At 45.9% G+C, this 25,309-nt stretch overlaps 1 protein-coding gene across 7 annotated transcripts in view; it reads right to left on the bottom strand.

The window, feature by feature from the left end:
* Positions 1-25,309, bottom strand: part of shank3a (SH3 and multiple ankyrin repeat domains 3a) — a 777,353-nt gene that overhangs the window by 480,299 nt on the left and 271,745 nt on the right. For all 7 annotated transcript variants that reach the window (XR_010967116.1, XM_068005245.1, XM_068005243.1 and 4 more), the window contains 4 exons: positions 12,511-12,619; positions 10,227-10,378; positions 7,753-7,920; positions 6,048-6,164 (listed from right to left, as the gene is read on the bottom strand). Coding sequence is in view for 6 of the 7 variants with exons in the window: in XM_068005245.1 (XP_067861346.1) it covers positions 6,048-6,164; positions 7,753-7,920; positions 10,227-10,378; positions 12,511-12,619 (546 nt within the window). In the remaining variant the exon portion in view is untranslated. The remainder of the gene's footprint in view (positions 1-6,047; positions 6,165-7,752; positions 7,921-10,226; positions 10,379-12,510; positions 12,620-25,309) is intronic.

Below are 25,309 nucleotides of genomic sequence, written 5' to 3' on the forward strand. Positions count from 1 at the left end.
ATGTTGCCAGGACTGAAGAATATTAGCTATGAGGAAAGATTGGATAGGCTGGGGTTATTTTCTTTGGAACAGAGGAGGCCGAGGGAAGATTTAATTGAGGTGTATAAAATAATGAGGAGCCTAGATAGAGTGGACAGGAAGGACCTATTTTCCTTAGCAGAGAGGTCAATAACCAGGGCATAGATTTAAAGTAATTTGTAGAAGGATTAGAGGGGTGCTGAGGAAAAATGTTTTCACCCAGGGGGTGGTGGGGGGTCTGGAACTCATTGCCTGAAAGGATGGTAGAGGCAGAAATCCTCATCACATTTAAAAAGTACTTGGATGTGCACTTGAAGTGCCATAACCTACAGGGCTACAGGCCAAGTGCTGGAAAGTGGGATTAGGCTGGGTGGCTCATTTTCGGCCGGCGCAGACATGATGGGCTGAATGTCCTACTTCTGTGTCATAAGTTTTCTATGATTCTGTGATTCTATAAAGCTCTGCTCTACAATGCAAACCACTGAAGGACGATCAACTAAGCAACTAGTGGGGATAAGTTAGCCCTCTTCAATCTGCAATCTGTGGTAGCCTGCCCTTTGCCTTGTCGCTCTGTGCGTTTCCATGCAGAATCGGGTGTGCGTTCGGAGATGCTCTCCCTACTCCAAACTGTAAAACCAGGAGCGTGGGGCCTGGACATGGGAACTGCCTGCAGTATCGTCAAAATGAAAGCAATAGATGTGCAACTGAAGGGAAGAGGGAAACAGGAACAGAAGTAGCGAGAGGGACAGAGCAGCAGGTGAGAAACAGTGTGCACCTTCCCAGCCCATATAGAAACATGTCAGAGTTGATGTTATTAACAGCTTGAGTAATTAAATTATTCATCCTGGAGAGCAGGCCAGAATATTAACTTCCATCAATAATTTGTCGTCTTCTCCGTGGGCTTTGATGTGTATATTTTTCATGACATATTTACTCCAAGTTTTCTGAGGTTACTTTAACTGACTAGACAGTCTTTGACTGAGAAGACTTGTAAGGCTCCTGTACAAAGTCTGATTCATCTTCACTAGAACCAAACCCCTGCTGAGCAGCCAGGTTTTAATGGCACATTAATGAGCTCCCAGTTAATATTCTTCTAAAAGCCACCAATTATATTCTGCTGCACCTGGTATTGGTTTAAAAGAATGATTAAATAAAAGGAGTTTAAGAAGCCAATTACTTCTGGCACCTCATTATTCTAGGAGAAACTAGCAGATTCTGGATTTAGCACGATAATTTATCTTGCTGTTGGTTTTTGGTATCCAAATTACGTTCGGCACCTCCAAAGTGTTCAAGACCCAAAACCGTGAAGGTCCTGATTACTGTCATCAGGAGCATTGTAAATGACAAGCCTCAATCACTCACTAGTAGGCCATGAGTGCAAAACCAATAAAAAAAAACAGTAAGAGACCTTGTGAAGTCACACAGCCACTGAAAGGATGAAATAAGAACGAATGCAGTGCATAGTCCACTCTGAATGGAAAGCTAACCTGCTTGTGGACTCATCACTCCATTGAAAGTCCCTCCAAAATGTGGGTAACACATCATTGAAAGTCCTTTCCAAACTGTGGGTAATACATAATTGAAAGTCCCCTCCAGCTCCTTTACATCTACATGCTGCCCCTCAGACATCATCTGATAACACCCAGCACTACCTCACCACCACCTCTCTCGACCTCTCCACTGTATTTGTCCCCCTACGTTGTTTGTCTGACATCCAATATTGGATGAACAGAAGTTTCCTCCAATTAAATATTGGGAACACCAAAGCCATTGTCTTTGGCCCCTGCCACAAACTCCATTCCATAGCCACCGATTCCATCCCACTCCATGATATATATTAATGACTTGGACTTGGGTGTACAGGGCACAATTTCCAAATTTGAAGATGACACAAAACTTTGAAGTGTAGTGAACAGTGAGAAGGATAGTGATAGACTTCAAGAGGATATAGACAGGCTGATGGAATGGACGGACACATGGCAGATGAAATTTAACACAGAGAAGTGTGAAGTGATACATTTTGGTAGGAAGAACGAGTAGAGGCAATTTAAACCAAAGGGTACAATTCTAAAGGGGGTGCAGGAACAGAGAGACCTGGGAGTATATGTACACATGTCGTTGAAGATGTCAGGGCAAGTTGAGAAAGTGGTTAAAAAAGCATACGGGATCCTGGGTTTTGTAAATAGAGGCATGGAGTACAAAAGCAAGGAGGTTATGATGAACATTTGTAAAACACTGGTTCGGCAACAACTGGAGTATTGTGTTCAATTCTGAGCACCACACTTTAGGAAGGATGTAAAGGCCTTGAAGTGGGTGCAGAAAAGATTTACTGAAGTGGTTCCAGGTATGAGGGACTTCAGTTACGTGGATAGACTGGAGAAGCTGGGATTGTTCTCCTTAGAGCAGAGAAGGTTGAGAGGAGATTTGATAGAGGTGTATAAAATCATGAGTGGTCTAGACAGAGTAGATAGAGAGAAACTCTTCCCATTGGTGGAAGGGTCAAGAACCAGAGGACATAGATTTAAGGTGATTGGCAAAGAACCAAAAGGTGATATGAGGAAAAGCTTTTTTACGCAGCAAGTGGTTATGATCTGGAATGCACTGCCTGTGGTGGAGGCAGATTCAATCATGGCTTTCAAAAGGGAATTGGATAGGTACTTGAAAGGAAAAAAATTGCAGGGCTACAGGGAAAGGGCAGGGGAGTGGGACTGGCTGGATTGCTCTTGCAGAGAGCCAGCATGGGCTCGACAGGCCATATGGTCTCCTTCTGTGCTGTAACCATTCCATGATTCTATGATTCCATTCATTGTCTGAGGCTGAACCAGACTGTTCACAACCTTGGTGTCCTATTTGACCATGAGCTGAGCTTCCAACCCCATATCCTCTCCATAACCAAGATCGCCATGGGACATTTCACTATTTTAAAGACGCTATATAAATGCAACTTGTTTTTGTTGTCCTTACCTGGTCTGGCCTATATGTGACTCCAATCCCACAGCAATGTAGTTGACTCTTAACTGCCCTCTGTAGGGCTTAGCAAGCCACTCAGTTGTATGAGGACCACGAAGGATGGGCAATAAATGCCAGTCTTGGGATGCTTTCCTACGTTAAAGGAGCTATCTAAATGCAAGTTGTTGTTGCAATGAATTCTTTTGCAAATTAAAGCCTCAAAGGTCCACTGTAATGTTATTCTGATGCCTTTCGAAGACAAGGAGGAACCCGTGAGGGTACGGGATAGAAACAGTAGCTGAAATAAATTTTAAAAAGAGTTCTCTGTTTCTGAGGCATGCAATGACACCCTCTGGGGTTCACTGGCCATTCAATTCCACTCTCTGAACTATCAGTTAAGTGCTTTGTGTAAATCCTCTGCTAAAATTTAAATATTATTGATTCGGTGACACTGTGATTCTTTAGGTGACACAATGTTGGATTTTAAAAGCCCCTGTGAATCATAGTTTGAAGGGGAGACTGAGGGAGCTGAAGAGTTCCACAACTGCTGGGACATCCTGGGAAAGAATGAATTGGAGAAGAGTTCACAGATATTAACACAGGGAGGAGGAAGAGCGTGTAGGACGGGGGAATTGGAGCTTAATAGGAATAAGAGAAGATACTTTAAAGGAGCACTGACCAGCGTAGAATTGATAAAATAGAGTCAGGAACGTTGCAATGAGAATAAGAGGTTTAAAAAAAAAACACAATTTTAACAAAGGCCTTCTTGTCCTGTTAGAATTTAACTGCTCTCTATTAAACTATTGTGCTTTGCGATTCTGTATCAGTTGCAAGTCAAGGACAATCTCATTTTTCTAGAGGCTGTCACGTATATATTGATAATCACTGCAGCGATTCAGCAATCAGCATAGAAAATCACAGCGTGAAACAGGGCAACAGGGTCCATTTCGAATTGAACCAAAGAAGCAGCCTTATCTAAACTGGGGCTCGAGACTGCCTGTCAGATGCTATCAGAGAGCAGACTGCCACTCTGAACAGCCTGTCACCTGGGACTCCACAACCAATTTCAATCAATAACTCCCTGATGCTCACCCTTATCTCAAACAGCGTCCTTGACTGACAGTGAAGATCAGTGCAGGAATACGAATGCCTCTCTCCTGGATATTAAGAACAAATGAAAATCTGTTTGGGAGCTCAAAACGATGCTGGGCGCTAGTTTTCTCTTCAATTTCTGCATCGTTGACCCCAGTTTTCAGCCCGCTGACTCATGCAGGGGCGCGGGTTCCATCAGCGTTGACACCCTGTGTGAGCTGGCATAAAGAGTGCCAGTGAGATATTCAACTATGGAGGGCACTGCAGCCCAGTCCAATCCTGTCCTGATTCGATGTCCCCATGCTTTCCAGTAGTCGTCACTGCCTGGCCATAAGGAGCAGGCACACAGGCTAATTTTCCCCCTTCCTAACCCAGGGGCACTGAAGACAGTTGTAATACCCATACCACTACACTCCCACCCTCCCCGTTGGAATCAGTGCCCACAGCACAGATCGAACCCGGAACTTTCTGGCTCTGTACTTCAGCCGCTGAAATCATAAACAAACATTCTGCAAATTTCTTCTCTCTCCTTCAAACTGTCCAGCCCAGAGTGGAGGTTTTGACACAGATGAATGAATGATGGATAGAAAATGAGTTTCTAAATTACGAATGACCATCAGTACATGTCTGGTGTCACCAAACATGCAGTTTCACCCTGACAAGCATATAACCCAAGCGTGTCCACCAACAGTAAATTCTGAGTATTTATGCGCATTACTGATGTTGAATAAAGTTAAAAAAAGGCAGTTGATGCTATCAATGAACGCAGAGTCACGGGAAGCACCTAAAAGCTTGACAAATACTCCAAATTCTCCGCCTCTTTCCCCAAAGGCGTGGATCCTTGCTGAGCTACAGTTCCACTGGCACTGCAGTATCGCGCCCACGTGCCAACCCAGATTCTCCTCCACGATCGCTCCTGAGGCAGCGGTGGAGAGGGATGCACTTTCATCCCCTTGCCTCCCGCTGGGATCATCATGTTTAAATGGCAGTTGTGGGAGGGGGAAGTGCAGGGCCTGGGTCCTCAGCGGATTTCCCTCCCGTCTGCCCAAGTTACCACCGCTTCCCAAGCCGCCATGAGGAAGGTGCTGATGGGCCCCAGGAAGTGGTGTCTCATGGAAGGAGAGGGCCTTGGTGCGGCCTCCTGTCCCTCCGTTCTGCCCTCAAGTGCTTGCCTGCTGAAGACCCTAGTCTCTGTTGAGGCATCCAGTGGGACAGTGTTTCCAATATTCGGGGCGCTACTGCCCAGCCTCCTCTACCGGTATTGTTGCAGCAAGTACCCTCTTGGCGGCGGGAATCGACTGGAACCCTTCCCTGCCTACAAGGAGTTGCACCCTGCCGGAACACCACACTGGGAGGAGATTCCTGGGCCTTAGTGTCAGCAAGGCCAATTGATCGTGAGGACATTGCACCCCAGTGCATTCCTAGTCCCACCTGACATCCACACATTCACTTTTCAGTAGGCATCTCTGGGTGAGAATCCTGGCTGATTATTCCCCTTCCCAGCCCAGGAGCACAAACCAGAGATCAAAATCCAGAGCTTCTGTCCGTGTGTGTCAACAGGAGATTACATTTACAAACTCAGGGGTGCCCTAGAAAGTATCTTTATAAGTTTTTTTTTGGTGGAAGCAAAATCTCTTCCAATTTGGACATTTGTCCAAAGAGCAGTGTGCTGTCAGCAGTATAACTCCGTGCTCCTGGCCTTGCAGCAGTCGACACAGGTTCCGGTCACAAGCTGTCACCTACAATATAAAAGTGCCACTGCACAACATCTCCCTGGGTGCCTGAGGCCACCAACCCTCCAGCCCCCGCCCCACCTCCACTCTCCCCCTAACCCCCTCACACTTCCTGCCCCCACTCACCTCCCGCCACCTACATGCCGCCACATACCCCCCCCTCACCCTGCCCGTCTCCAATCACCTCCCCCTCCATGTCTCCACTCAGCCTCTCCCCCTGCCCATCTCAACCTCCTTCCTCTCCCTCCCACTGACCTGGTTGTAGAGTGCACAGATGTGCAGAGCGGTGTTTCCTGAGGCATTCTGGGTGCTCATGTCTGCTCCGTAAAACAGCAGGTGTTCCAGATGTTGCACGTGTCCGTACCGACAGGCCTGAGACAGAATGAGAGACGGTGTTAGCTGCGGCATCGCAACACTGATACTTTGTTATTATTCATTCTCAGTCTGTGGGTGTCGCAGGCAAAGCTGTCATTCATTGCCCATCCTTAGTTGTCCTCAAAAACTGAGTGGTTTGCTGGGCCACTTCAGAGGGCAATTAAGAGTCAATCATGTTGCTGTGGGACTGGAGTCACATATAGGCCAAACCAGGCACGGACAACAACAACAACAACAACAACAACTTGCATCTATATAGCGCTTTTAATATAGTAAAGTGCCCCACGGCGCTTCACAGGAGCGATTATCAGACAAAAATTGACACCGAGCCAAAGAGGGAGCTATTAGGGAAATGACTTGGTCGAAGAGGTAGGTTTTAAGGAGTATCTTAAAGGAGGAGAGAGAGGTAGAGAGGCGGAGGAGTTCAGGGGGGTAATTCCAGAGCTTAGAGCCTCCAAAACTGAAGGCACGGCTGCCAATGGGTGTAGCGATTAAAATCGGGGATGCGCAAGCGGTCAGAATTGGAGAAACACAGAGATCTCAGAGGGTTGTAGGGCTAGAGGAGGTTACAGAGATAGGGAGGGGAGAGGCCATGGAGGGATTTGAAAACAAGGATGAGAATTTTAAAATCGAGGCGTTCCCGGCCCGGGAGCCATTGTACGCCAGCGAGCACAGGGGTGATGAGCGAGCGGGACGACAGGTTTCCTTCCCTAGACGACATTAGTGGTGGTGAAGAGGCTAAAAGTCAAAAAGGCTAAAAGCCTTTTCTTGTAATCGATAAAAATCAGGCAAAGAAGCCGTTGTGAGATGTCACTGGGATCTAGAATCTATGGAGATATTGGGTCAATTTTCCTCTGCTTTGCGTCCCAGAAAATTTTGTGGGGACAAAGCAAAGGGAAAAGCAACGGAGACCTGCAATGCCAAGTTTCTGCCCCCTTTGTCAGTCTCATCCTCCTTTATGCTTTAGCTTGGAAAGGATGCAGCCATTCAAGATGAATGCTAATGAATCTGAAGTATCGTCAACACACCTCCGCCTCATCTTCCTGAATGTGGGATTTGAAGGTTGAGCCCAGAACTTCAGATTGGTAGGTCTAAGAAGGAGCTGCTAACAACCTCCTCACATCTCCCCTCAAGAAGGTCATTGGGGCCTAAAGCCTTCTGGCTGTTATGTTTGGACTGAAGGCAGTGACCGCCCAGACCTCCCTCCGTTTTTGGGTGCAAAGCCCTCCAAGGAACACTGGTGTGTTGGAGGTCATTAGGGCTTTGGTAATAACTTGAACCAACAAACACGGGTAAGGTCAGGTCCCTTCTGGAGCGCTCTGCCTGACGTGCTCAGCTGGAGAGGGAGGTAAGTTCTTACTTACAAAAATCATGAATGTCCCCTCCCTATCCCCATCACCCCCCCACCCCAACTCCAGCAGAGTCAGAGGACTCCTGCTGTGAGTAATCATGGGGGGATGGGCGGGCTGTATTCTACCACTCCGAGCTATTACCTCACCACCCGTACATACAATGGCGCCCCCTTCAAATGAGATGGTCGGTACATACTGTCTTCTGCCAGCCATTTGGCAGTAGGTAATTTTACCTGATGGATCTCCTGCCAGCCATTCTCATCCATGCAGCCCACGTTGGCATGGTCATGCAGAATCAGTTCACAGCAATAAGGGTCTCCTCCCACCATCGAACTGTGGTACAAAGGCGTTAACCCACGGCTGTCCTTGTAATCCGGAGAAGCGCCCAAATCCAACAAGGTCTGTATACAAGAGACAAGCACAAGATGGTTATTATAGGATGTACAGTCACACAGAGTTGCTATTGCAGGATATACAGTCACACCGAGTGGTTATTATAGGATGTACAGTCACACAGAGTGGTTACTATAGGATTTACAGTCACACAGTACAGTTACTGTAGGATGTACAGTCACATAGTGTGGTTACTGTAGGATACACAGTCGCACAGAGTAGTTACTGTTGTAATGTAATAAACATGGCAGCCAATTTGCACACAACAAGATCCCAGGATTTCGATAGAGTAGATATTGAGAAACAGTTTCCTCCTTCTGAATCCAGAACCAGGGGGCACAGTCTTAAAATTAGAACCAGGCCATTCAGGAGTGAAATCAGGAATTATTTTTTCACACAAAGGGTAGTGGAAATCTGGAACTCTCTCCACCAAAAGGCTGTGGATCCTGGGTCAATTGAAAGTTTCAAGATTGAGATCAATAGATTTTTATTATGGAAGGGTATCAAGTGATATGGAGCAAAGGCAGGTTAGTGGAATTGAGGTACAGATAGTGCCATGGGATCTTTTACTTCCATTTGAGAGTTCATCGTCTCATCTGAAAGACAGCACCTCCACCAGTGCAGCACTCCCTCAGGACTGACTGAAGTGTCAGCCTAGATTATGGCCTCAAGTCCTGGAGAAGGGATTGAATCCATGACCTTCTGACTCAGAGATGAGAGTGCTACTACTGAGCCAAACTTACATAACACACATGTAACCTCAATAATAGTGAAGGAACAATGCAGTGTCAGACAGATCTTAGCGTATGGTTTCACCAGTCCGGGTCACACTTTGGTATCGTCCTTAGGGGGCCATTCTTTACTTGTGAGCCTAGACAGTACAAGTCGACAGGCTATTTGGTCCTGAAGAGCATCGCGGCCAAGCCTCGATACGTTTCTCACCTGATAATCACAAACCTTCCAGCAGGGGTCACTGGGCAGCGATCAGAAGCAAGAACGCTGGCTGATTTCTCCTCTTTCTTACTCAGGGGTCAGGTGATGTGATCAGGAGCAGGAACGCTGGCTGATTTCCCCTCTCTCTAACCCAGGGGTCAGGTGATGCAATCAGGAGCAGCAACCCTGGCTGATTTCCCCTCTCTCTAACCCTGAGGTCACTGGACAGTGATCAGAAGCAGGCACCCTGGTTGATTTCCACTCTCTCTATCCCAGGGATCACTGGATAGTGATCAGGAGCAGGAATCCTGGAAGATTTATTCCTCTCCTCACCTAGTAGCGTCCCCGAATGCTGCACTAAATTTTCCTCTGTTGTCTAATTTTGTTCAAAATCCATTTTATACCATGGCAAACTTTTCCACCAGCACTAACAAATGCGACAATATTGACCGTTTACTGTTGTGAGTGTATGCTGATTGGGTCAATTCTTCTGGAACAAATTCATCCACATCTCCACTCATGGTTCACCCTCCCCCCTTCCCCCACCGGCTGTCCTCCCTTGATGAGTAGAGTCACTTAACCATGTCACTGTGCTTCAGTGAACCCATCACTATACTGGAAATGGAATATAATTCAACAGATATTTATAAAACAATGTCCCAATTCCACTCCAGTCCATCAAGCTCCCAGTGATGTGCATTCAATTCAATAAATTCTCCTTTTAGTAAACCCACTAAAGCATGGGTTTGATACAGTGTAAAGCCCCCTCTACGCTATCCCATCAAACATTCCTAGGGCAGGTACAGCACAGGTTAGATACAGAATAAAGCTCCCTCTACACTCTCCCATTATTTGGGGTCTCTACGTCCTTTACGTTGCCTTAGGACTCCCCATGCATTAGAGCAGGGCCTGCGCCTGCCATAGGCAATGAGGCAAGAGGGGGCATTGCACCTGGATCTCCTCCCAGGATTGGAGGGGTTGAAGGGTCCAGGCAGCACAGCGAAGAAAGGCTAACAGGTAACTCTTTTTTTATTGCACTTCTAAGTGGATTTTCAGGCTTGGATGTCAGGCTCTGAGCCTGATGCCCAGGTCCTCAGCGGCAGTGATCTAGCAAAGTGTGGAGGGGAGAAGCAATATTGGGACCTTGCGCTCATCATTAGCATTACGGAGTGTGAACTTGTGCACTCAGTGCGGTGTGGAATCGAGTACTTCACTATTAGTGCACTATCATGTACTCACCAGTATTGCAGTATAGAGTCATGTGCTCATTAGTGTGGAATTATGTACACACTGTCAGTGCAGTTTATAATCATGTGCTCACTAACCTTGCAGTGTGGAATCATGTGGTCACTATCAGTGCAGTGTGGAGTTGTGTACTCACTATTAGTGCAGTATGGTTCCGATATCGCACAGCCTTGTGTAAAGCTGTTAATCCGTCCCGGGTCCTGAAATCCAAATGAGCTCCCCCGTTTTTCAGCAACTTGATGATCTCAGATGTGCTCTCCAGCTGTGCAGCCAACGTCAGTGGACATTCTGACAGAAAAGTGACAGGGAACGTGTGATTTAGATTGATAACAGATATTCTTCAAAATCAAGTCAAAGAAGGCGATGCATTAAGGTAAGTAATGTAGAGTGTAACATTAAATTGATGGCCCGGAGTAGTCCTCAATTTAACTCTGGTACAACTATAAACCTCTCAGAACTTTCCCTCAGGAGATTAAGTGGGTAGGTAGATTCTACAATAGGGTAGAGTGTACATGGGCTGTGAGAAGAGTTTAAATGGCTCAGTAGACTCTTATGAATGGGTAGAGTGTACGTGGGCTGTGGGATGAGTTTAAATGGGTGGAAAGAGTCTATGATACGGTAGAGTGTACATGGGCTGCGGGATGAGATTAAATGGTTCAGTAGACGCTATGATAGGGTAAAATGTAGATAGGTGGTGTAGTCATGGACTGTATGTCCTTTTTCTGTTCCATGCTTTCTTGTGATTCTTATTGTTACATTTCAGGCTTTCTCCTAACATTTTTAACTTGTGCACATGGCAGTGAGCAATTTCCATAAGCATGACTCTTTTTTGAACCAAAACCTGCATCCTATGAATGCCATGAGTGGGACATGTGGGGACCAAAGGACTAACAATTACTGTTTAATCACCATAGAACACACTGGAGATTATTTGGGATGCCCATAACATTCTCTACTCCAAAGAGGCAATAAATAACATACTGCCAAACCATTACATTCAGGCTATAACTAATAGCCAGATTTATTTAGAAACAAAATGTTACACAGAAGCAGTAAGAAACAACAAATGAATGATAGTACAAATACCTACAAAAGCAACTTGCATTTATATAGCACCTTTAACTTAGAGAAATATCTCAAGTATAACAACTAGAGATCATGAAGATAGAATCAGTCCATTGGGATTAAAATATCCTCTTTAAATCTATATTTCTTAGAGTCTTATAAGCTGCAAGATTGTGAATGAAACAGATTTTCATAGATTTCTCGATGGAATTAAACAAATAGGCGACACTTCCTCGGTCAACCTCATGGAGCTCAACTTCACAAACAAACTGAACTGAAGTTGAGCAACTAGTTCATTGTAAGTGCTTCTGTATTATATATATTTCGGTGTCTTTATGCCAAAAGATGGCACAGGTGTTAATGTTGAGACATTAACCATCTCCCTCCCAAGCATACGCAGGATGGGTCAGCTAATAAAAATAATAAATTCATGTCTACAGACTACCATGCATTTATATAGTGCCTTCACAACCTCAGAACGTCTCAAAACACTTCACATCCAATGAAGTACTTTTGAAGTGTAGTCACTGTTGTAATGTAGGAAACACAGCAGACAATTTGCGCGTAGCAAGGTCCCACAAACAACAATGAGATAATGACCAGATAATCCATTTTAGTGATACTGGTTGAGGGATAAATATTGGCTCAGACACCGGGGAGAACTCCCATGCTCTTTGAATAGTGCCATGGGATCTTTTACATCCACCTGAGAGGGCAGACATTTTGTTTATCGCTTTATCCAAAGACCCCCGACAGTACAACACTCCCTCAGTACTGCACTGAAGTATCAGCCGAGGTTATGGGCTCTAGGGTCTGGAGTGGGGCTTGAACCCACAACATTCTGACTCAGAAGTGACAGTGTTACCACTGAGCCAATGATGATACCTTACAGAGATAAAAGAAGAGAATGAAGAGGATAGAGAGAAATGGATGAAGAAGATGAGGAACAGTAGAGGAAGCAGAAGAGGATGGAGAGATGACAGAGAGAGGATGAGAATGATGGCGTGAAGAGGATAGGAGAAGGAAAGAGAAGGAGGCAGAAGATGTAGAGAAAAGAACAACGAGAATATTGAAAGAGGAAGAGGATAGAGAGGCAGAAAATGAAGAGAAAGATAAAGAGAAGAGAATGAAGAAAAATGCGAGAAGAAGAGTCAAAATCTAAAGTTTGGGTAAAGAGACAAATCATTGTTTAATACTGTATAAATCTTTAACTCCTGAAAGCTCTGTCTCACGGAAACCCTCACTTTTAATCTCCTTGTTCAGGTTTGCAGCTACATTTTCTTTCAACCAATAAATAAATACAGAAATTGCTGGCACTTGGCCAGAACCCTATGGGGGTGATGGAACTGCCTCACCTCCGGTGTCTGGATCATGGAAGTTAGGGTCCAATCCTTTCTCCAACATTTTACTGATCTTCTCAGCATGGTAGTACTGGATGTATTCCATGAACTTCTTAAGATTCGCCTAGAAAAGAAGACAAAATAGGAAAGAAAACTGAGAAGGAATAATAACAGATGTTTAATATCACTCAGAGAAACTGGAAGCAAACAGGTAATCTGAGGTGTTTTAATGTTGCTGAATCCAGCTTCAGGAGAGCGGTACTGCAATAGTCTCCAAGCAATGCTGTTCCCCCAACCTGGCACCAATCCCTGGCCAGAAGCAGAGCTGATGAACTCAGCCACAAAGGAGGAGGAGAAAAGAAATCAAGAAGAAACAAGAAAGAGAATATCATCTTGAATTTCTATCTCACTCTTAACATCATAAACATCCTATGGCAGTCCACAGAGGTGAACATGTGCCTGGAGCTGGAAGAGAAGAGTTAGAGGAAGTGGCCACAGGTATCGTCAAAGAGGCAGGCTTTGAGGAGTCTTTCAAAGGTGGGGGGAGAGGCAATGAGGGGGATGTTTTCAGAGAGGGAGTCTGAGATTGTGGGGTCACAATGGCTTCTGGCCTCCTTTACATCACAAACTCCCTCCCCATTGAAGCCTTGGAGGGAGGATTGAATGCAAAGGAGGCCAGATCAGATAAGCAGAGGTTAGCCACAGGTACATTGCAGGGCTAAGGAGGTTGCAGAGGTTAGGTAGGACAAGGCCATATGGGAACTCGTAAACAAGGACATGGATTTGGAATTCAATGTGTTTGGAGACTGAGAGGCAAAGCAAGTTGGGAAGGACATGGGTGAGAGAGAAATGGTTACAAACTGGGGGATTGGATAAAGATCTAAGGAGCTCCAGACAGGCTGAGGATCAATCCTGGAGCCTTCAATACCCCACCATGCACTGCATTTGTTTTTTTTTGGATACGAAAAATCATTTCTCCTATTTCTCCCTCAGTACCCCTGGGCTAGAGATGGGGTCAGGAGGAGAATCAGCTAATGTTCCCACTTCAGGTCACTTTCCATGTATGTATGTCGGGTGAGGACGTGATTCGGCCCCATGATCAAAATGCTTGCCAACCCTAACTAACCTGGTCAAGCAGAGGAGACAACTGTTATAGATGTGGACATTGCCAGCTATTACTTGGAATTGGAATTTTTCATCATGTATTGATATACACCTGTCATGCACCTATTGTTTCCAGAGCAAGCCTTTGATATAGTGATAGCATTCCCTCCTCTAAGTCAGAAGGTGCAGGGTTTGAACCCAGCTCCAGACAGTCTCGCCGAGTGGAGACCAAAGCTCTGTCTCTGAATTCTGGGTTGACATCCAGCGGGATTCTCACATATGGTGGGTGTGGTTGGCCCTCCACCCTATATCGTATGGATTGTGGGAGCCCATAAAGCCCTCCTGCCATATAGGACTAACCCCCCCCCCCCCCACCCACAATAGGCTGGTATCAAGATGGTCATGGCAATGGAAGGAGAGTTGAATCCTTCCACTACTTTTCACTACTCTCCAAGGGAAGAGTGTGAAGGTATGAAAACAACAACCAGTTGCTTTTGTAGTGTAATGCAGTTATAAATGAACTGCGCATCAGACACCGGCATTTTACCTCTGGGATCTACTCTATTTAATTCCTGGGGGTTTTAGCGGATCTGCCAAAGTTACAGCAAATGATGGGGAGAATCCCCTGTGGAAATTCAACCCATTAGTTGTAATCGATCCAAGACTGATAAGATGACCCTTCCTCCTTTGGTGGCGAGGCTAGAAGCCCAATTGGTCTATCTCTGGGCTGTAAAGACCCAATGTAAATTCAGTATTGGCAAGCTCTATGATGCTAAAGGACAATTGTGACAAAATTGTCAATCTCGCTTAGAAAGCACACAGGATGGCTGATAGAGGAAATGGAAAAATGGGATGAGGCACATTTTTGAAGCAGGGATCTTTACTCTGTATCTAACCCATGCTGTACGTGCCCTGGGAATGTTTGATGGGACAGTATTGAGGGAGCTTTACTCTGCGCGTAACCCATGCTGTACCTGTTCTGGCAGTGTTTGATGTTGACACTGGATGCCTGAGATGGAATAGTATTTGATTTCCAACATTCTTCCCTTTGATCAGCTCAAAACTCAAAAACAAAGCTGGATAGGCTGAGTATCTGCTGTGTGCAGTGGGTCATGAGGAGCTGAAGCATTTCCATTCTCTCTGCACTTTCTGAGTCAATCCCATTTTATCGACACACAATTCTGTGCACATAAGCCCCTCGTTCTCACACTCCAGCTTTTCAAGAGCAGTTTATAATCCACAAGCAGGATTATTCACAGCCTCTCTCCAATTTAATGCGAGGAAGAGCAATGGGGAAATCTCCTGAGCTGCTTAACGCCTGTGGACCTGGGGTCTCATCCCACTTTCGCAGAATGAAATCGATGCATAAGCCCAAGCTATTTGTCACAGTTTCAATTCAATTGTCAGAATCAAAGAAAATCCATCGAGACGTCGGTTAAATCTTGGGAAATATACCGAGAGTTTACCTGGTCAGCAGGTGAGCTCAGCAAGATCCCAGATGTGATGCCTGGTCTCTGCTGAGATTGCTGATCTTTGAGGGACATTAGTAAAGATAGAACCTGCATTTGTTACCAGCAGACTTGACCATCCCAATGCTCTTCTAGCCGACCTCCCATCTTCCACCCTCCATAAACTTGATCTAATCCAAAACTCTGCTGCCTGTATCCTAACTCGCACCAAGTCCCGTTCACCCAACATCAGACCTACAATGGCTCCCAGTCCAGCAAAGCCTCGATTTTAAAATTCTCATCCTCATGTTTAAATCCCTCCATGGCTTCGCCCTTCCTTATCCCTGTAAGCTCCTCCAGACCTACAACCCTCCAAGAACTCTGCACGCCTCCAACTCTGACCTCTTGTGCATCCTCGATTTCCTTTGCCCCATCACTGGCGGCCGTGCCTTCAGCTGTCTAAGCCCTAGGCTCTGAAATTCCCTCCCTAAACCTTTCCGCCTCTCCACCTCTCCTCCTTTCAGATGGTCCTTAAAATCTTTCTCTTTGACCAAGTATATAAATATAAATAAAGAAATAATTTTTTTATATATAGAAATAATTTAAATATATACATTTAAATTTAATATATAAATACAAGTTGTTGTGTACAGCACCTCAGAAATATTTCAACGTCCTTTATAAAAACAATAAATTAATTTGAGGTTCACAATGCAGGTAAACATGGTAGCCATTTTGCGAACGTTGAAATCTCACAAGCAGCAATGAAATGAATAGCCAGTTAATCTGTTGGTGTTGACCTAGGGAGGAATGTTGACAGGGCACCAGGACAATACCTGCTCGTCTTCAAATAGTGCGTTTGAGTAGTGCTAGTGGCAATAGGCCTCATTAATACTTGGTTCAAGAGCAGAAGATCAGCCAGGGACTTCCAATTGCAAAGTGTGCATTGGGTGAGATCAGGATTGGCTTATCTGTTATGCTCCCCGCAGTCAAATAGTCCCAATACTGGGACTTAGAATTCAATCGTGCTATGCCCATTTTACAGGCATAAAATGGGTGCCAACGGGTCCAATACAGTAGGCAGCATGTGAATATTCTGTGTATGTCTGAGATCGATCAGGTTTGTTTGAAACACACAACGTGTTGTGTCTTTGGAAGGAAGAATGTGCATTTATGCTGCGCCTTTCGCAACCTCGGGGCTCTTTACAGCCAATCAGGTCCTTTATGGCTATCAAATCCAATATGGCTTATCCTGTGCCAGAAGTGTGCTGCCCGCCATATTGTATTGGGCTGCTCAGTAGGCCTCCATTACTTATGCAAATCGGGGGCCTAACACCTGTTTCAGGCCCCTTTGTGAAACTGGTTTGCAGCTGAGTGCAGCATGCTGCCATCAGTTCGCTCAGATATGCAATGCATAGGAACATAGGAGCAGGCGTAGGCCATTATGCCCCACGAGCCTGTTCTGCCATTCAATTAGGTCTTGGCTGATCTGTATCTTAACTTCATTTACACGTCTTGGTTCCATACCCTTTAATACCCCCGCCTAACAAAAATCAATCAATCTCAAATTTGAAATTTTCAGTTGACCCCCAGCCTCATCAGCTTTTTGGAGCAGAGTGTTACAGATTTCCACTCCCTTTGTGTGAAGAAGTGCTTCCTCACATCACCCCTGAATGGCGACCTAGCTGGCCAAATTAGCTTCCCCCCCACCCCCTTGACCGGTGAGCTGCCTCTGGGGCTGCAACTGGTGGCTGCAGCTCGGCGGTACTATTCTAATGAGGCTGGCGGAGCAATTTGCCGCGATCCTGCCACCGGCATCATTGGGCGCATGCAGCATGCGATTCGGGCACAATCTAATTTCTAGGCTTGGGTTCCTGTAACAAGTTAAACCCTGCACTTGATTTTGTTGCATTGCTTGTTTATTTCGTGTTGTGCTGTGAGCACTTGGGGGCAGTTGAAAGTCTGAGAGAAAACATAAAAAACAAGAAAAGCAGAGAAAAGGAGAACTTAAAGGAAGAATGCCTGGAAGGACTCTACCATCATTCAAGACCGATCTGAACCAGAATTGCAGAATTTCGACATGCTATATATATTAGCAGCACTCCTTCACACTGTGAGGTGCTGATGCAGAGATGTTTAGTAAAGAAGGAAGATACAAATTAATTTAATCTTCTCTCAGGTTTTGGATTTTTGATCCTTATTATAAACACTCACTTTCTAGCCCAATGAACAGATTGTAGATAAGCCTGCTTTAATTCAATCCGTGTCCTCAAGCTATGAAAGCTATTATAATTTGTATTAATTTTGTTCAGAACGTTATAGCCTACATTCAGCATTATTTTAACATTAGCATTTACCTATTTATGAAGGAAGTATAGAAGGCACTGGGAGGTAGAATATTTAATATTTTGATATCCACTGCATTGCCCCATCCACTTTATCTATTACCTCCTCAAGAGCTCTATCAGGTTTTAATTAGGGTAGTCCAACATGTTGAATTTCTTTTTCGACTGTCAGTGAGTGCTTCAACAAACTGCTCAGAGTAAATTAGAGTCTAATGTGTCCGGTTTAACAACAACAACAACTTGCAAGGCACTTCACAGGAGCGTTATCAAACAAAATTTGACAACGAGCCACGTAAGGAGATATTAGGACAGGTGACCAAAAGCTTGGTCAAAGAGGTAGGTTATAAGGAGCGTTTTAAAGGAGTAGAGAGAGGTAGAGAGGTGTAGAGGTTTAGAGAGGGAATTCCAGAGCTTAGGGCCTAGGCAGCTGAAGGCACGGCCGCCAATGGTGGAGCGATTAAAATCAGGGATGCGCAAGAGGCAAGAATTGGAGGAGCGCCGAGATCTCAGAGGGTTGTAGGGCTGGAGGAGGTTATAGAGATAGGGAGGGGTAAAGCCATGGAGGGATTTAAAAACAAGGATGAGAATTTTAAAATCGAGGCGTTCCCGGACCAGGAGCCAATGTAGGTCAGTGAGCACAGGGGCGATGGGAGAATGGGACTTGGTGCGAGTTAGGATACGGGCAGCAGAGTTTTGGATGAGCTTAAGTTTATGGAGGGTGGAAGATGGGAGGCCAGCCAGGAGAGCATTGGAATAGTCGAGTCTGGAGGTAACAAAAGCATGGATGAGGCTTTCAGCAGCAGATGAGCTGAGGCAGGGGCGGAGACGGGCAATGTTACGCAGGTGGAAGTAGGCGATCTTGGTGATGGAGTGGATATATGGTCGGAAGCTCATCTCAGGGTCAAATAGGACGCCAAGGTTGCGAACGGTCTGGTTCAGCCTCGGATAGTGGCCAGGGAGAGAGATGGAGTCAGTGGCTAGGGAACGGAGTTTGCGACTGGGACCAAAGACAATGGCTTCGGTCTTCCCAAAATTTAGTTGGAGGAAATTTTTGCTCATCCAGTACTGAATGTCAGACAAGCAATATAACAAATGAGAGACAGTGCAGGGGTCGAGAGGGGTGGTTGTGATGTAGGGCTGGGTGTCGTCAGTGTACATGTGGAATCTGACGTATTTTCAGATGATGTCGCCGAGGGGCAGCATGTAGATGAGAAATAGGTAGGGTACTAGGGGGATGGACTTCGATGGGACCTCTGTAGTCCCCCAAGGATAGATCCTTGGGGGACTACAGAGGTAACGGTGCGGGAGCTGGAAGAGAAGCCATTTCAGGAGATTCTCTGGCTACGACTGGATAGATAGGAATGGAACCAGGGGAGCGCAGTCCCACCCAGCTGGATGATGGAGGACAGGCGTTGGAGGAGGATGGTGTGGTCAACCGTGTCAAAGGCTGCACACAGGTCGAGAAGGATGAAGAGGGATGGTTTACCATCGTCACAGTCACATAGGATGTCATTTGTGACTTTGATAAGGCCATTTCAGTACTGTGGCAGGGGCGGAAACCTGATTGGAGGGACTCAAACATGGAGTTGCGGGAGGAGGGCAGGAGTATTATATCATGTAACACGTAATGCATTATTTTGCTGTTAAGTCGGCTGGCATGCTGGTGTAATCTGGCCTGTCTTTTTAAACCCACAAGTCTATTTCTTGTAAATAGTTACTCTTGAGGTCAACTAGAGGATATGTTCAGTTGCTGGGGAAGCTTCTCTGAAATCAGCAGGAAATGACCGGCTGTCTTGTTTTTGTTAAGTGTGACACTTACATACGTGATAATGTGACACTTACAAATGTGACAGTGTGACACTTGCATACATGACAGTCTGATATTTACATACATGACAATGTGACGCCTGAGGTGTGGTGTACAAGTCTCAAAACTTTTACAGCACACTAGCTGATGGTATGTTAGAGATTTTGAGGTGTTGTGCCAATTATTATTATAAGGGGGCACGGGCCTGGGATCCACAGCACTGATTTTCCTATCAAAGCCTAGCCCTCTGGCACACTGACTCTCCCATCGAAGCCCAACCTCTAGTACCCTAATTCTCTCATCAGCCCATGCCTCTACTACCCTAACTCTATCATCGAAGCCCATCCCTTTAGTACAGTAACTGTCCCATCGAAGTCCATCCCCCTAGTACCCTACCTAATTCTCTCATTGACGCGCCCCTCATTTGTTCCCCCACTGTCCCAGACTAGCTTCTAACTCTATCCTAACTGGCCCTGACGAATGTTTCTCTCACCCCCTCCCCCATCCATGGCCCAGCAGATTATCACAGACATTTCCTCCTTTTTGTTTAAGGATATTCCTTCTGAAAACTGATCCATTTATTTTTTTCTAGTTTATATGCCTAGCTCTGGTTCATCCACCCTCTATTATTTTAATAATTTATATTCTTCAACCAGGTTCCCCCTCAATCCTCTTCTCTCCAGGCTGTGGAGATTGGACATTTTTGCCCTTCCCTAATAGCCCATCCACCTCACATCTGGAATCACTCTCTGCATTCTTTCCCGCACTTACACATCACTCTTGTTGCCTAGCGACCAGAACTACGCAGTATCCAAGCAGTATCATAATGTCCCATTGATTGTAAACTGGAACTTAAATACTCTGGCCCCAATTTCCCTCTGCTTTACACCCAGAGTATGCTTAGTTACTAGGCACGAAGCAGAGGAAAAAGGGTTGGAGACCTGTGATGCATGGGGCAGAATTTTCACTTCCAGCCAGGAAGGGAGCGGGAGGGAAGATTTTCGGGTGTGAAACCCAGAAGGTAAGTTGGCAGGTCACAATCACGAGGCCAGTTGGTTTTACTTCCTGATTTTGCACCCGACAGCCAGCCTGATTGACAAGCCTGCGGTAGCAGTCGGAGGGAGAGAGGGACGGAGGGAGGGATCGTGGGTCGGGGAGGAGATCGGAGGGCCGGGAAGAAGATCGAGGGGCCGGGAAGAAGATCGAGGGGACTGGGAGGAGATCGAGTGGCCAGGGAAGAGATTGGATGGGCATGGGAGGAAATTAGATGGGCCGGGAAGATGATCGGAGTGGGGGGGGGGGCAGGAAGGAGATTGGATGGGCCAGGAAGAAGAATGGATGGGCTGGGACTTGAAGATCGGAGATTGCTGAACATCAAGTGAAGAGTCGGAGGTAGGTGGGGGTCCACCAAGGGGGAGGTGGCCGATCACAGGGGTCCTGTCAACCAGGTGAGCTTGTTGAGCCTGGATGAAGCACTCCCGCTCCTCCAGGATCACTAGCAGTGCAATAAAGGCACTCACCTCATGGATCCGGCCCTTCCCGCCTGCTGTCACCTGATGTGAATCGGAAGCGATGGGAAACCCAAAGGTAACGTTAATATTTTGAAACCCAAAGTAACGTTAATATTTTGAGTATTGGAACATTAAAATGAATTTAAGTACCTCAAGTGTCTCAATGAGGCATATTGCCCTTTTAAGTATCAGCCTGCTGGCTTTAAGTGGGGGCAGGACTTCCTGGTGTCTGATGTGCACACGCATACAAACCTGCCTGAGTTAAACCCAGAAGTGGGCAAGTTGGAGCCGGGATGCGGTCCCGCTCCAAAAAGCTATGATTTTTAACCTCCCATATTCTTGAGGGTTAAAATTTACACCATGGTCTCTGTCCCCTTTGCACTTCACATGCACTTCTGGGGCTTTCCTCAAGAGGGAGATGGAGCACTTTTGCCTGGAACGAATGGGATCATGTTAATCAATGGCGAAGAGATAGGATTGGCTTCAGCGTGCCTCCCGCCAAATTTTCCTGGGTCCCTGCTCGGTAAAAGCCTCGGCACAGTAGGACGTTGGCATTAGTGCTCATGTCCAGCCCCCTCTGAGTGGGGAAACACAGAAGAGGCAGGCAGCTAGGATGTATACCAGGGCTGGAGACGTTATGGCTGATGCTGTGTTACAGTTTCCTGCACCACTTGTCAGCCATGGCACAGTTGGTAACACTCTCGCCTCTGAGTTAGAAGGTTGTGGGTTCAAGCCCCACTCAAGAGACTTGAGCACATAATCCAGGCTGACAACTTAGTGCAGTACTGAGGGAGTGCTGCACTGTCGGATGAGATGTTAAACTGTGGCGCCGTCTGCTCTCTCAGGTGGATATTAAAGATCCCATGGCACTATTTTAAGAAGAGCAGGGCCATGGGATCTCCCCAGTGTCCTGGCCAATATTTATCAACCAACATGACTAAAATAGATTATCTGGTTATTTCTCTCATTGCAGTTAGTATGGTCTTGCTGTGCCCAAATTGGGTGCCATGTTTCTCTACATTACAACAGTAATTACACTTCAAAAAGTACTTAATTGGCTGTGAAGAGCTTTGGGATGTCCCGAGATCATGAAAGGTGCTATATAAAGGCAAGTTATTTTCTTTCAGTTTGGATACAAGTCATTTCTAAGGGGTGTTCCTGCGTCAGCGCCACAATAAGGACCTGAACCCACAGATACATGGGAGGGGGTTCAGGGCTCACTAGGTGGAAGGTGAAGGAAAATTAACCGATCTATTTCTCTATTTCTATATCAATGTCAATCCATTAATTATGAAAACTACCAGATGTGGGCACCTAGGAAAGATAGACTTGTGCAAGTCTGGGAGACAGATACCTGTCCTGATGTGAGCAGCAGGAAGTAGCACCATTGATAGAGAAGTTTTGCTTTTCTTGTTGCATAATGGATGACCTAACACAGCTGGAAACAAGGAGAGCAAGGACAGGATCACAAAATCACCACCAACCTCGAAGAGAAATACAGGTGATGACACTGTCTGGGATGGAGAGAGAGAGTCCCACAGGCAGAGATAGGATAATTTGGAACTTCACCCCTCTCACACTCCCAGATCTTGGAAGGTCCCTCTAACCCCTCTTATACTCTAGTATCTGGAGGTTTCTCTATCCCGTTCTCTCACACTCCTAAATAGGATCTTGGTCTTTCTGGGTTTTTTTTAAATCAATGGCTGACCTGAATTTCCTACTGTTGCTCTTCTTAAGCTCAATGTACAATGTCCTACACATGCTCCCTCCCTCCTACATCCTCAGTGTTTGATATCAAAACCCATCTCCTAATCTAACTCATTCTTTCGCAGGACCTCAAACTGTGGATCTCCTGTCCTCCCTCAGTCTTGTCTTCCAGCTACTATCTACTGGTTTTCAAAACCTGCCATCAGGACTTAATGCCTCAGTGCCTTCAAGTTTCCAAAACAAAGCGAAAAAGCTGATTACAGACGATGATTAATATTTAAATTTGTCAAAAGTACAAGAGGGGGACAGGATCAAGAGAAGAGCTCTTGCACATAAATCATTGAAAACACAAAATTAATTAACCAGCTGCCTTGTCAGCCTTTCACCAAGCCCTCCGCAATGCAAGAGGATCCCGCGGGATTGATTCATAAAAAGAGTCAGCTGAGCCAGCCAGTTCTGACAGTGGCGCCAATCCTCGCTCAAGCTATTAACATGACTGTAGCAGTCGGAGGCCAAATAATATTAAAAAGTGTAAAGGTGAGGGATGCCAGTGTTTAGTCCTGGTCAGTTCATTCCAGTCATTAACCATTACAGCACCGAGCACTCCTGGATCAGTCGCAGCACAAGTTAGAGAAATAATAAGGGGGTCCTATGCAGCACCCAGATTGGGGGTATGGGGGAGGGGCTCCCCTATCGCATCCAAAGAAGGGGGGCTCCCCTATCGCACCCAGACGGGGGAGGGAGCTCTGCCATGTTCCGTGGGTCATGCTTCCTTTCCCCTATAAATCTGCCACTGCCATACATGAGGGAAGAGATGAGGGAAAATGCCTAACCCATGCCCCAACATCATAGATACCTGCTGGTCCAGTAGTCATGGGCCAAACAGTGTGCTGGGAGATGCCGCTGCACCCCTGCGCTGCCTGGTTCATTATTATGCCCCTCCTCTCCTGAAAGTGTCCACGCCCTCCGTGGGTTACTGTTCCTTGGGCTTCAGTCACACACCTGGTATCTCACCAAAAGTGCTGGCAGGAGATCTGATGGTAGAGGAGTTTGCCAGCTAGCCCAATTTGCTGTTAGTTAGGACTTCCCAGCATCATTCATTTTAAGAAGTCTGGCGCACTCTATGCCCACCTTTAATGAGCTAAGTACCCCCTCCCCTCAGGACATTATACAACACACAACCAAATCAACACCAAAAACATATTTACACTGCCCTCAACAACAGCTGCCCTTTCCATTCAGTCCTTGGGCATTGTTACCGTGTGAACGGAGACATTATTCATCCTGTACTGTTTCTCACAATGTGTGAGAATAAGAGGAAGACAAAAAAAGGAGAAGGACATAAGAATGCACTGAATGAGAAAACAGCACAAAGGTCATTGCTACCACAAACAACCCACTCTTTGACGTACGCAAGCTATTTAACTTTTAGAATGAGTGCAGGACTACAGGGCACTGGTACAGAGTTCACGAGCTTCAAATAAGGTTGGAGATTAACAATTGGATAGACTCCCAGAGAAAGCAGTGGTTTTGAGTCCAGTTGGAGCCTTTGAAAAGGGGCTGGATCGATATTGGTTGAGAAGGAGCTGTGGCAAAAGTGAAGGGTTTATATCTCATGCAATTGGCTTCTTTCTTTCTGTCACGGTCATTATGGAGCTAAAAAAAACAGGTTCAGTCACAAAAAATGGCCCCATTTATATTGATGCAACAGGTCTAGAACACAGGCATTATGGCCCCAAATTTCCTCAGGCCTTAAACCTCAGTGGGGGTGTTATTGGGGCGTGTGGGAACTAACAGGGTTAGAAATTGGGGTCAGACTTGTTTACGCTGGGTTACCACCCCGTTGTACCTGTGCCGGTATTTCCTGGTCGGAGGGCCGATGGTGGTCCTGAAGTGCTGAGCTGCTGTAATATTGTAAGTATGGGCACACTCCTAAACATTAAAACACTCAGACCACTTATGGGAGTGACCAGCACCACCTGCTGCAAGGAAAATAGTCTTCTGGCGAAAAGGCCAATCACTGACTACTACATTCTTTTTCGGCTGGACCTACTGGCACCGGCAAATGCCACAATGTCCTCCCTAACGCCAACTAACAGGCACCCCAGCTGTGTGGATATAGGCATGGGCACCCACCTAGGTTATTCCAATTGCCTGACTCCAGGAACTCTGATTTCGTCTGACGCGCAACTGACCAGTGACAGGGACGTCGATCTCCGCCGCTGTTACAGTGGTCCAGCAGGATCACAGATTATTGAGGCCTGTGTCTGGTGACGATCTGAGGGAGGGGTTCAAGCCAATCAATTCAAATACAAGCATCCTGTGCAACTTATTTGTAAATATATTTGATCAGCAGCTCTTTTGGATTGTAAGAGATGCATTAAAAAATTTCCTTTACCTTTTTTTTTGAATTTCTCAGCCTGGCTTGTTAAAGCTGACTAGTCCACCTAAAGCTATCAGAGAGATTGATAGGTCAAAGAGAGTCCAGTAATAAACTGGCACATAGAGGATGCTATTCAAGGACCCTGTGTCTGGCCTCGTGTAGTTGCACTTTAGTACAACAGACATGACTGTTTGTTATTTTTCTAGCTTAGGAGGAGGGATAGTTAATTTGGTAATTACTATAAATCTACACTGCATCATTACTTTAGTACATGTATCCATTTAGTGGTTAATAAATCTGGTTGGCAGTTTATAGCCTAAGCCAGGGTATAAAAATATTTACTCTACACCCTCCCAAAATGAAGGAAGATCACACAAGGGCAAGTGGTATAACAAGGAAGCCGAAATACTGTAATGAGGGTTTTGTGTTCGACGCCTGAGTTCAATGCAAATGCCCAGATATTGGGCAAGTCAGGGTGCACTCCGGGCCATAGGGAGCAAGGGCTCGCT

This window comes from Heptranchias perlo, chromosome 24 (assembly GCF_035084215.1).
Source record: "Heptranchias perlo isolate sHepPer1 chromosome 24, sHepPer1.hap1, whole genome shotgun sequence".
NCBI classification, from domain to species: Eukaryota; Metazoa; Chordata; class Chondrichthyes; order Hexanchiformes; family Hexanchidae; genus Heptranchias; species Heptranchias perlo.